This window comes from Chiloscyllium plagiosum, chromosome 9 (assembly GCF_004010195.1).
Source record: "Chiloscyllium plagiosum isolate BGI_BamShark_2017 chromosome 9, ASM401019v2, whole genome shotgun sequence".
Taxonomy (NCBI): domain Eukaryota; kingdom Metazoa; phylum Chordata; class Chondrichthyes; order Orectolobiformes; family Hemiscylliidae; genus Chiloscyllium; species Chiloscyllium plagiosum.
This window is the reverse complement of record NC_057718.1, coordinates 85,614,664-85,627,294: the sequence shown is the minus strand read 5'-3', so window position 1 is coordinate 85,627,294 and position 12,631 is coordinate 85,614,664. Positions and strand designations below refer to the sequence as shown.

The 12,631-nt window shown below is 41.8% G+C and overlaps 1 protein-coding gene across 2 annotated transcripts in view; it reads left to right on the top strand.

Annotated features, from left to right (window-relative positions):
* Window positions 1–11,653, top strand: part of LOC122553022 (cystatin-F-like) — a 23,333-nt gene extending 11,680 nt beyond the window's left edge. The window contains exons 4-5 of one of the 2 annotated variants that reach the window (XM_043696436.1): window positions 5,529–5,601; window positions 11,082–11,653. In XM_043696436.1, coding sequence (XP_043552371.1) covers window positions 5,529–5,601; window positions 11,082–11,101 — 93 coding nt within the window. In that variant the 3' untranslated portion in view covers window positions 11,102–11,653. The remainder of the gene's footprint in view (window positions 1–5,528; window positions 5,602–11,081) is intronic. The other variant, XM_043696437.1, reaches the window with a different exon arrangement.
* Window positions 11,654–12,631: the final 978 nt, after the last annotated feature.

The following is a 12,631-nucleotide window of genomic DNA, read 5'->3' as shown; positions in this document are numbered from 1 at the left end:
GGGGGGGGGGGGGGGCGGAGGCATGACGAGGGAGTCACGGAGGGATTGGTCTTTTCAGAATGCTGATAGGGTTAGGGAGGGAAATATATCACTGGTGGTGGGATCTGTTTGAAGGTGGTGGAAGTGGCGGAGGGTGGTGCAATGTATACGGAGGTTGGTGGGGTGGAAGGTGATGACCAAGAGGGTTCTGTCCTTGTTGCAGGGGTAGGGGTAGGGTTCAAGGGCAGTGGTGCATGAAGTGGAGGGGATGCACTGGAGGGCTTCGTCAACCATGTGAGAAGGGAAGTTACGATCTTGGAAGAAGGAGGCCATCTGGGACTTTCTGAGGTGGAATTGGCCATCCTGGGAACAGATAGGGTAGAGGCGGAGGAATTGGGAGTAAGGGATGGCATTTTTACAGGAGTTAGGGTGGGAGAAGGTGTAGTCTAGGTAGCTGTGGGAGTCAGTGGGTTTATTGTAGATGTCTGTGGTTAGTCAGTCACTAGTGATGGAGAGGTCCAGGAAGGGGAGGGAGGTATCTGAGATGGTCCAGGTGAATTTGAAGTCGAGGTGGAAGGTGTTGGTAAAGTTGACAAACTGTTCAAATTCCTTGTGGGAGCACAAGGTGGTGCCGATACAGTCATTGATATAGCGGAGGAACAGGTAAGGGATGGTGCCAGTGTAACTGCGGAAGATGGACCTTTCCACGTAGCCAACAAAGAGACAGGCTTAACTGGATCCCATGCAGGTGCCCATGGCTACTCCTTTGGTCTGAAATTTGCCTTTCCAAAATGCAACACCTCACATTTATCTAAATTAAACTCCATCTACCACTCCTCAGCCCATTTGCCCATCTGGTCAAGTCCCATTGTATTCTGAGGCAACTTTCTTCATTGTCCATTACACCTTCAATTTTGCTGTCATCTGCAAACTTACTAGCTATGCCTCCTATGTTCACATCCAAACATTTATATTAAATGACAAAAAGCAGTGGATCCAGCACTGATCCTTGTGGCATACCACTGGTCACAGGCATCCAGTCTGAAAGGCAACCCTCCACCACCACCCTCTGTCTTCCACCTTGGAGCCAGTTCTGTCTCCAAATGGTTAGTTCACTCTGTATTCCATGAGATCTAACCTTGCCAACCAGTCTACCATAACGAACCTTGGCAAACACCTTACTGAAGTGCATATAGATCACGTCCACCACTCTGCCCTCATCAAACTTCTTTGTTGCTTCTTCAAAAAACTCAATTAGGTTTGTGAGACATAATTTCCCACACACAAAGCCATGTTGGCTATCCCGAATCAGTCCTTGCCTTTCCAAATACACGTAAGTCCTGTCCCTCACAAATCCCTCCAACAATTTGCCCACTACCAATGTCAGGCTCATCAGTCTGTAATTCCCTGGCTTTTCCTTACCACCTTTCTTAAATAGTGGCACAATGTTAGCCAACCTCCAGTCTCCCAGCACCTCACTTGTGACTATTGATGATACAAATATCTCATTTCCCTGGCTTCCCTTAGAGTTCTAGGGTACACCTGATCAGTCCCTGGGATTTATCCACCTTTACACATTTTAAGACATCGAACACCACCTCCTCTGTAATACGGACATTTTTCAAGATATCACCGTCTATTTCTCCACATTCTATATCCTCAATGTCCTTCTCCACAGCAAACAGTGATGTAAGATCATTGTTTAGAATCTCCCCCATCTCCTGCAGTTCCACACATAGGCTGCCTTGCTGGTCTTTGAGGGGCCCTATTCTCTCCCTAGTTACCCTTTTGTCCATAATTTGTTTATAGAATCCCTTTGGAATCTCCTTAACCCTATTTGCCAAAGCTATCTCATGTCCCCTTTCTCCCCTCCTGATTTCCCCTTTAAGTGTCTGCCTTTATATTCTTCTCGGGATTCACTCAACCTCTGTTGTCTGCACCTGACATATGCTTCCTTCTTTTTCTTAAGCAAAACCTCAGACTTGGATTAATATAAGACACTGACCAGAGTTCCTGTACTTGTCAAGAACTACTACTGATCACAACCCTCTGGCAAAACTAAATTGAATTATCAACATTGAAATAGAGTACTGGTTCTGAAGATTGTTTTGCTTCTGATCATCATTCTTCCATCACTTGCCCCCCCAACCGCACCACCATTTTATGTAGTGAATGTTCCAACATATGCACAAAGTACATCTTTTCTATCTTAAAAAATTAGCTATACAATTTACAATTGGACATTGGTTAATGTGAAATTTGTTCCTGGTGCTCAGCGATTGCAATTGAAGTTTACTGTCGTGGAAGTTAAATTAACTCGACTCAACTATTAGCAAGAGCAACCAAAAAGAGCTCTATTAATTTTAACCTCTGCATTGCAGAGGGACCACCTGCACTTGACAAAAATGTCTTGTGCAAGGGCCCTGAGCATAATTCATATACTTGTCTTATACTGTTTCTTATCATGCTTTCAACGATAATGACTGTGAAGATTTGAGTTGTTATTCTTTTCATTTCCTTTTTGTGGACATACTGTTCATATATTTTTCTCTTGTTGAATATTTACAAAGTTCCGCAGAGACAAGCTGTCCCTCGACTGCAGACTTCAGCAAAATGTCAGAAAGTTTTAAATTTAGTAAAGCATTGTCTTTCAGATTTCAGAGTAAATGGATTTCAGAGTAAATATTAATTTTGTTAATTTTCCATTACAATCTCCTACAAGCAAATGTGCATGTGTGCAAGGTTCATCTTGGCTTGATATTTTGTCTTCCTTGATGTCATTGCTGGAATTCCATGGACCAAAATGACGCTGTGTTCATATGAGCATTCACATTGAAATGTCTCCACCAGAATTTCACTGAGCTTTTTGAGAGAAGTAATCCTTAAATGAGCTCTTTGAATATGTCTGAGAAGGAGGATGTCAGTTTAGCTTCATTATTCTCTTTAATGGGATGGTTTGTAGCCCACGAAAGTGCAAGGTTGTTCTGTTTTGAATTCTAGGAAAGGTTGTGGTGAATTTGGAAAATGGATTGGAAAGATGTGCTATCAACATGGGTTTTGATATGTTAGTCTTTATTATGTCAAAGAATGTTAGAGCTCAAACATATCAACTCCCATCCCCTCCCCACAGAGAAAAAGCTTCAGGATTTTCCTTTCGAATACATCAATTCTTTCACGCTGGACAGAATGGAGTTCTTCTATTTTTCATTTTTATTCAACAGATTCCTTTGTATGAATGTGTCAGTCAGGTAACCAAACTAGTAAACTATAGGTTGTTCTTGCTGCAACTTGTCAAATTGGTCTCTTATCATTTTAGAGATATAGATAAGCATTCTGCCTTGAGAGAGAGCCACCACTTCACCTCTCTCTTTTTGAGCAAGAAATTGTGCTCTTGCCCACTTCCTTACAAAATTCCACAAAACACATGGATATGCATTCCATCCTGGGCCTCAGGTGCTTGAGGTGAGAGAGGAACATAGGATACTAGTGCAAATGTAAGCCATTCAACTAACAAGCCTACACCACCATCTAACTAGATCATGGCTGATCTTTAACCTCAATGCAATTTTTCCTAATGCTACTCCCATTTCCTTTATTATTTTTAATATCTAAAAAAACCATCGATCTGGCTTGTAAATTCTCTGACTGAGCCCCATCTGCTTCTGGGTTAGAGAGTTCTAAAGTGTACACTCTCCAAATGAATAAATTGCTCCAAATCTCAGTGCTACCTCTTATTTTGAGATTGTCCCTTGTTCTAGATTCCCCAGGCAGGTGAACCACTTTTCTCGCCTGTCAAACCCCGTAAGAACTTTGCATGCTTAAATAAGGCCACGTCATCTAAATGTCAGTGATTGCAGGTCCTGTTCCTTCAATGTCTCCTCACAGGACAATCGCAGCATCTCAGAATCAGTCAAAGTACGCAATACGCCAGGTGTGGCCTCAACAAGGCTTGATATGATCGGAGTAAGACTTGGACTGAGTAGAGTCAGGAAATCATTTTTTCTACTGACACCTTCTAATTAAGATTGATGGGGCTCAAAGAGTTCACAGGGTGATCACTGCTAAAGACTAGGCTGTGGCCTTTTAAAATGGAAGCACCTCAGATCTTTTAAGATAAGACATTTAGGACAGAGGCCCCATGGGAAAGAGGGGAAATCCTTCCACAGAGATTAGTCAGGACTGTGGGGCTGCTATTCCTGCCCACAGTCGTGTCTGTGGACTAAGAAACCTCTAAATTGGATGGTCTTCCTCCTGGCTAGGACAGGAAAGCCATTTCCATTATGGTGTCCAAACATCATGGAAGCTCCTCCACTATGACAGAATGCTCATTAGCCCCATAAGGCAACCATCAATTGGAGTTTGAATTATAAATTGATTTAACTGTCTCCTTGACATGGTGGGGGGTTGAGGTGGCTCATGTGATACAGTGGTACAGTTCCTATATCTGAACTGGGAGACCCAGGTTCAAGTCCCATCTACCCCAGTGGCATGTCAATAACATCTTTGAACAGGTTGATTGAACAGGAGTGGCTAGCCTACTCTCTAATCCTGCTGTGGGGAAACTGTCCCAGTAGTAAGACAGCTTTCCTGCCTCAGCTACCCACCTCTTCACCTGCCCCTTCCAAGCTCCATGAAGGAATCTCTTGCAGGAACGATCTCAGTGGAAATAAGCAAATATTCCAGATAGCTCAAGGTATAGGTATTTTCCTCCTCAAACTTCTCAGAGGTGTTACTACACACCTTTGGTGCAGGTGGGACTTGTACCTGGGTCTCCCAGCTCAGAGGCAGGGATTCTATCATCACACCACAACAGCCCCTTTCGTCCACGGTGTAGTATATTTTTGATGGTACAAACTTGATGGGCTGAAGGGCTTTTTCTATATTGTAGGATTCTATGAGCTTAAACTCAATTAATAAATCTAAAATATAAAGTTTGTTTCAGTAAGGTTGACCAGGATGCCAGCCACCATAAACTAGTGAACGAGGTAGGGCTTTTCTCAATACTGCCCCTGAGCAAAGGAAATATACCATTCTTTGCAGGTCTGGCCATTACTCAAGGTGTATTGTCTTAATTTTTATTTTACAAATGCGATGCTTTTTAGTTGCTGCTAAAACTCCATCGATGCAGACCCCATCCCCCATGCAATTTGTCTGACTGATCACTACTGAAGTTATTAATTCCTTTGACGATGTCAAAATGTCATCTGAACGCCAGTAAACAACAAGGTAATTGTTATGCAGACAATCAATGCATCACAAAACTGTCGCTTGACATTGTTTTCCTATTGATGATGCTGCTTCTGCTTTCCAAACATTTCCCTTATGATTTTAAGCTCAAATGGCATTAACAACTCCTCAACAATTGCAAGCTTTTTAAAAATCAATTCTCTGTGCCATTAAGTAAGTGAGACCATAAGATTTTCTTTTGTTGTAACTGCAGATTGCATTTTGGTACTGAACATTTCCATGGCCTTTTGCTTAAAAGAATATAAGCATTTCGGGTCCTCAGTTGCTCATGTTCAGTAACTAAATGTTTCTTCAAATTGAAGGATTTCAGGTGTACTGGGCAGTACTTGCACAGAAATTGCACACGGCAACTCCACTTTGGTACAAATAAAATCAGTAAGTAGCCATATTTATATTTCCTTAATTGTCCATTTAATTTTACATCTCTTTACTCCACCTTTGTTTTCTTCAGCCTTTATGGTTGAACTTGATGAAGGACTCTGAGGGACCTTAATAAAAACAGAAAGAACTGCGAACGCTGTAAATCAGAAACCAGGGACCTTGGGTTGTATGTTGACCAGGACAGGTAGATAAAGAAGGAGTAAGGATTAGCTGTCTTTATTAGTCAAGGCATTAGTTTAAATGCAGAGATGATGCAATTCTGAAATTCGTATTGCATTACACTGGAGAGGGTGAAAATGAGATTTACCAAGATGTTGACTGGGTTGGAGAATTTTAGTGATGGGAGACATGGGTTTGAATTCATATCACATTGGTCCTAGTAGTCAGGAAGAAGGGAACTGATCTGATAGGATGGGATTCAGCTGAATCACGCTGGAGGAAGGAGCTGTTGGTTGCATGAAAAATTAGAAAAATGAAAGGTAAAGGAGAATGTAGAACTGTAGGTTAGTGATGGGGCTGATTGTTGAACAGAACTTGACAATGTCTTCTTCTACCAACGAACCATAAGAGTAGGGACATTTGATTAATAGAACCAACTGAAAGGTTTTGTGTCACAAAGCATTCAGAAAAGGGTAAATAAACTGATGGCACAAATCAAAGTAAATGAATATGACCAAGACAGAAACTTGAAATTCAGGAATATTTGACCTTTCAGAGAGATGGGCAGGATGGAAAAGGTGGTGGGATGGCACTATAATAAGAGATGAAATTAGGACAGAGTGAGAGACATTCTCTGATCAGTTCATGTAGAGTCTATTTGAGGGAATGTTTTAAAACAAGTAGCAAGAGAAAGAAGACATTGGTTGTGTATAGACTCCAAACAGTAGCCCCTCTGGGAAAAGCTATAAATCAACAAATAATAGCACCTAAAAAGAATAGAGCAATAATTATGGGTGATGTTAATCTTCATGTTGATTGGGTTAATCAAATTAGAAAGGTTGCTATGAGGATCAATTCATACAGTGCATTAGGGATAGTTTCCTAGAGCAATATGTCATGCAGCCAATTAGGGAACAGGCTATCTTGCATCTGGTCATGGGTAATGAGGCAGGTTTAATAAATGACCTCACAGTAAAAGGTCCTCTGGGAAGTAGTGATCATAACATAATCAAGTTTGGTTTGTGTGGGAAGTGTGGGTTAGAAACAATTATTTAAATATTACAATGAAATTGGAATAAGGATAGTTAAAGTTAACTGGGCAGACAGATCAGCAGAAATGATAGTAAGCAAGCAGTGCCTGAGATTAGAGGGGTAATTAATGACTCTCAGTAAAAATGTATCCTAGTAAGGAGGAAATATTCAGAGAGGGAGAAGCCACCTTGGCTAACCAAGGAAATTAAGGAGAGTATGAATTTGAAAGAAAAAGCATGTGGGGAGCCCAAAGTCAGTGACAGACCCAAAGACTGGAATAAATTCAGAACCCAGCAAAAGATGACTAAAAAGATAATAAAGACAGAAATTAAACTATGAAGGCAAACTAATGAGGAATATGAAACCTGACAATAAAAGCTTCTCTAAATACATAAAAAGGAAGAGAAAGATCAGAGTGAACAAAAGACCCCTTAGAAAATGAACCTGTGGAGATAGGAACAGGAAATGGCATAGGGGCTGAACAGATATTTTGCATCAGTCTGTATGGTGGAAGATACATCAAAGTTCTACTAATATTAACGAATAAGTGGTGAGGAATTAAGTACTATCTCTATCTCTAGAAAAGTAACTTGGAAAATCATTGTCTAATCAAGCAAATTGGCATGGCTTCATGAAGGAGAAATCACATATGACTAATTTATTGGTGTATTTAGAGGAATTCTCAACCAGAGTGGATAGAGGGGAACCAGTAGATGTGTTGTATTTGGACTTCCAGAAGGCATTCAACAAGGTACCTCAATGAAAGTTGTCATAAGAGCCCATGATGTTGGAAGTAGAATATCGATGGATAAAGAATTGGCCAATGGGCAAGAAATGGGGAGCGGGGATATGGAGTTCTTTTTCAGATTGGCAACCTAGAACCAGTGCAGTTCCACAGGGATCAGTGCTGGGACTGCAAATGTTTACAATTTATGTATATTAATAACTGTAGCCAAATTTGTTTGCAGATGATAGAAATACATGGAAAACAGGATGCAAACAGTTTGCAAGGAGCTATTAATAGATTAAATAAATGAGCAAAAAGTTGACAAATGGAGTGTAATGTGATAAAATGTAAAATTGTTGCCTTTATTTAAGGAAATATATCATTGCATTGGAGGCAGTTTTCAGAGAAGATTCACTTGGATGATCCCCAGTATGGAGGGATTGTTTTCTGAGAAACATCTATACAGGCTGGGACTCCACTCACTGGAGTTTAGAAGAATCAGTGATGATCTCAGTAAAACATGTATGATTCTTAAGGGGCTTGACAAGGTAAATTCTAAGAGAATGTTTCCCCTCATGGGAGAACCTAGGACCAGAGAGCATAGACTTAGAATAAGGGGTTGTCAATTTAAGTCTGAGATGAGGAGTATCTTCACCTCATCTGGGTGTCATTGGAAGTCCTTGCCACAGAGAGCTGTGGGGTCGGAATCCTTGTGTATAATTAAGGCTGGGATAGATGCTTGATGAGTCGGGGAATCAAGGGTAATGGGGATGGGCAGGAAAGTAGACATGAGGAATCTCGGATCAGCCATGATCCTATTGAATGGTGCAACCGCCTTAAGGACTGAACAACCTACTCCTGTTCATATCTCATAGGGTCTTATGGTCTAAGAGATTGGATGAACTGGAGTTGATTTCCTTGGAGCAGAGGAAACTGGGGGGGGACGGGACATGATTTGATATGCATAAGATAACGAGGGCATAGACATGAGGAAACTGTTCTCATTGGTGGAGGTTTCGATGACCAGGGACATAGACTTAAGGTACGGACCGGAGGCTTAAAGGGCATGTGAGGAAAAGCATTTTCACACAAAGGGTGGTGGGAATCTGGAACCCACTGCCTGTGGAGGTGCTAGAGGCAGAAGCTCTCATCACATTGAAGGAATGTTTCGATGTGCTCTTGCAATATGAAAAAATACAAGGCTATCAGGCAGTTTCTGGAAAATGGGCTGACCATAATTAGATGGTTTTTGAGTGGTACAAAAATGCACTGAAGGGCTTTATTCTGTGCTGTAGACTGTCTGACTCTGACGTCCTGTATCATTGTTCTCTGAGTTTTGTTGTTAACCTAACAAACCTGTTGGTGTTTGAACTAAATATCCATCCATGGACTGGATGGAGCATCATAGACTGTCAACAGTCATAGATTACTCTGGTCCATCTCTGCTTTGGGGGGGGCTACACATCCCTGCATTATTCGAAACTGCATTTCCTCAGGCTACAACCCCACCTTTTCAGAAACAGTGAGCTTCACCAATTTAATATCACCCCTTAAATTTTTCATTAGGTCTAATCATACTCAGTTTTATTGAACATGTCTAGTGCCTTAAAATTCTAAAGAAGGTAATAGAGTCATAGAACACGGAAACAGACCCTTCCATCCAACTCATCCATGCTGACCAAACTAAACCAGTCCTATTTGCCTGCATTTGGCAGTTACTCTTCTAAACCTTTTCTATTCACGTACCTATCCAAATATCTTTTTAAATTTTGTAACTATACCTGCATCTACCATTTCCTCTGGCAGCTCATTCCACGTTCTGTGAAAAAGTTGCCCCTCAGGTCCCTTTTAAATCTTTCTCCTCTCACCTTAAAATTGTGTCCTCTAGTTTTGAACTCCCCTACTGCAGGGAAAAGTCCCTTGCCTTTCACTGTATCTATGTCCTTCATGAACTTATCAACCTCCAGAAGGTCACCCCTTAGCCTCCTACTCTCCAGTGTATAAAGTCTCAGTTTATCTAGTCTCTCCTTATACCTCAAATTCTCCAGTCCTAGTAACATCCCTGTAAATCTTTTCTATACTCTCCAATTCTCCAAACAAAGACACGCATGAGAATTCTTAGAGGCATGGCATTCTAAGGAGAAAGTGAGGTCTGCAGATGCTGGAGATCAAAGTTGAAACTTTATTGCTGGAACAGCACAGCAGGTCAGGCAGCATCCAGGGAACAGGAGATTCGACGTTTCGGGCACAGGCCCTTCTTCAGGAAGCATGGCATTCTAACCAGAACTCCATCAATAAACACATCGATTTAGACTCTATCTACCTTCCCTTGGAAAAAAGAACCGGAAATGACATTACCCACCTTAAGAAACCAAGACCTATAAATAGAGAGGTGGGACATACCACCAGCGCCTCACCGAAGACTCTCACTGATGATGTTACCTAGTATGTTGACAAAACATCTGAAAACAAACCTTCAAGCTCAGCGAGCAAACTTACAGACTTATCATCAACCTGAGCTATAAATCTTCTCAAAAATCGCTAATATCATACTTTCTTCTGAGCACTCACAGATCCCAGGACCTTTTTCTGGAGCCCTGACTCAAACATCTCAAATTTCTAGAACTTCTAAAAGCATAGAGCCATCCAAAAGCCATATATTTCTCACTGAGTCCCAACTGCACAGACTCAGTACAGTTCATTGCCTTTTCAGCAGTCCAGCTAAACCATCCGTTTCTGTGTGGAGTTTACCTCTGTATCTGTTTTCTCGAACAAACTGGCCCCAAAATTGCCCTAACATGACTCACCCTTGTTCCTGGATATGAGTAATATTTTGGAACTATCAAAGTGGAATGCAAATGGAACAACCCTTTGGAATATTTCTGTTCCCTGAATGTTACAATGTTCCCTGATTGCTGATTCCCACAGTACAAATTGAAACAACAGAAGAAGGATTTGACAGAATACACTGATCCTTTATCAGGTGGGAGCTTTCCAAATTAATTGCTACTGTAACAATGCTATTGAGAGCACATGTGTGAAACTAATTGGAAAGCCCTTTCAAAAAGCTAACACTGACATGATTGCAAAATTGTAACCTTCAGGCTTGTACAATTGTTTACTGCATGATTCTGTAAAATGAATTTTTATTTGTAATTTATATCAATTTTTAATTTATTAGTGAGTGGCACAGTGGCTCAGTGGTTAGCACTGCTGCCTCATAGCACCAGGAATCTGGTTTCAATTCTAGCCTTGGGCAACTGCCTATGTGGAGTTTGTACATTCTCCCCACATCTGTGCGGGTTTCTTCCCGCAGTCCAAAGATGTGCAGGTTAGATTAATTGGCTGTGCTAAATTGCTCATAGTGTCCAGGAATTAGCCACGAGAAATGCAGGGTTATAGGGATGGGGTGGGTCTGGGGGAAGCGGGGGGGGGGGGAGGGGGGGCTGCTTTTTGAAGAATCAATATGGGCTGAGTGGCCTGCTGCCATACTGTGGGGATTCTATTACATTTTCTTGTACTGCCCTTCCACTAACCTTGTACATTTTTCTTTTAGCGGTTGACTTGTCATTTTGAACTCTGGGTTGTTTTATGGAAACAAAGTTGGAAAGTGATTGCAACAAGTTGCCAGTGAATCCTTCAGGACTGTATTCGTTCCCTGTGCTAATACTTGAAGCATTTCCACAGAGTGGTGGAGTTACTATTCAATTTCACCATTTCTGTTTTCTGCCTGAAGTGTTGAAGAGAAGATTCAGTGTCCTGCATAATTCATGAAGAACTCCTCCTCATCTAGAAATGGCCATACTTTTACACTTTAAAGAATACAGCTGCTGCTATTGGAAGCCGTACACTGTTTTTTCGATGGTTTTTTTCTTTGCCTTAATGGTATCAACCAACACATTTCAAATGAGTTATTGGTGATGTTGAATAAGGCATTGCATTTTATAGATCTTTTTGCAAGCTCAGAATATCCCAAAGAGATTTACAACAAAGTGCTTTTGAAAAGTGTAGCTGCTTTTGTAATATAGGAATATTGGCAAACATTTTGTGCAATGTCTTGTATCAGCATTGGTCAAATCAACTGTCGTCTGTTCTTCAAAATAAAGAAATGGAATCTTTTTACAGCAACTCAAGGTGAGATGAGATCCTGGCTTAGCACTGTTTCTGAAAGACAGTACTACCAACAGTGTAGCATTCATTCAGTCTACACAGGGATTGAGAACTTAGATTATGTTCTTAAGAACTCTGAAATGGGATTTATACCAAAAGACTGCTAAACACTGAAACAGATGTAACATCCATTAAGTCACAAGAGCTGGTCAATAATGCTGGAAATGCACAAGTCAACCAAGATCTTTAAAGGGACAGAAGAACAATTGAGCATGACGCTACTTCCCATTACCTGACGTTGACTGGACTGAGGAGACTCTATTTTTAGACGCGCTCTCTTTTACTTAGAATTTTCAAAGTTGGTTAAAGTTGTAAGGGTGTCAACCATGGCTCGGTGGTAGCACTTTCTTGCCTCTGAGTTGGAAGATTGTTTGTTCAAATGTAATGAAGATGGTTATTAGTGGGTCCATTCTTCAGATAAAAAAGTTAGGCTGACATTAACCGCCACAACCTGTCTACCCCCCTCCCCACTCCCTCACAACACGCAGCCCTCCAATCCCTCTGCTCCAATCCCAGCCTCACCATCAAGCCAGTGGATAAAGGGGGTGCAGTGGTAGTCTGGTACACTGACCCCTACACCGCTGAAGCCAAATGCCAACTCGACCATACTGCCCCTTCCTACTGCCCCTTCGACCATGACCCCACCCCCCATCACCAAACCATCATCTCCCAGACCATACAGAACCTCATCACCTCAGGAGATCTCCCACCCACAGCTTCCAACCTCATAGTCCGGGAATCCCTCACTGCCCGGTTCTACCTCCTTCCCAAGATCCACAAGCCTGACCACCCTGGCCGACCCATTGTCTCAGCATGCTCCTGCCCCACTGAACTCATCTCTACCTACCTCGACACTGTCCTATCCCCCCTAGTCCAGGAACTCCCCACATACGTTCGAGACACCACCCACGCCCTCCACCTCCTCCAAGACTCCCG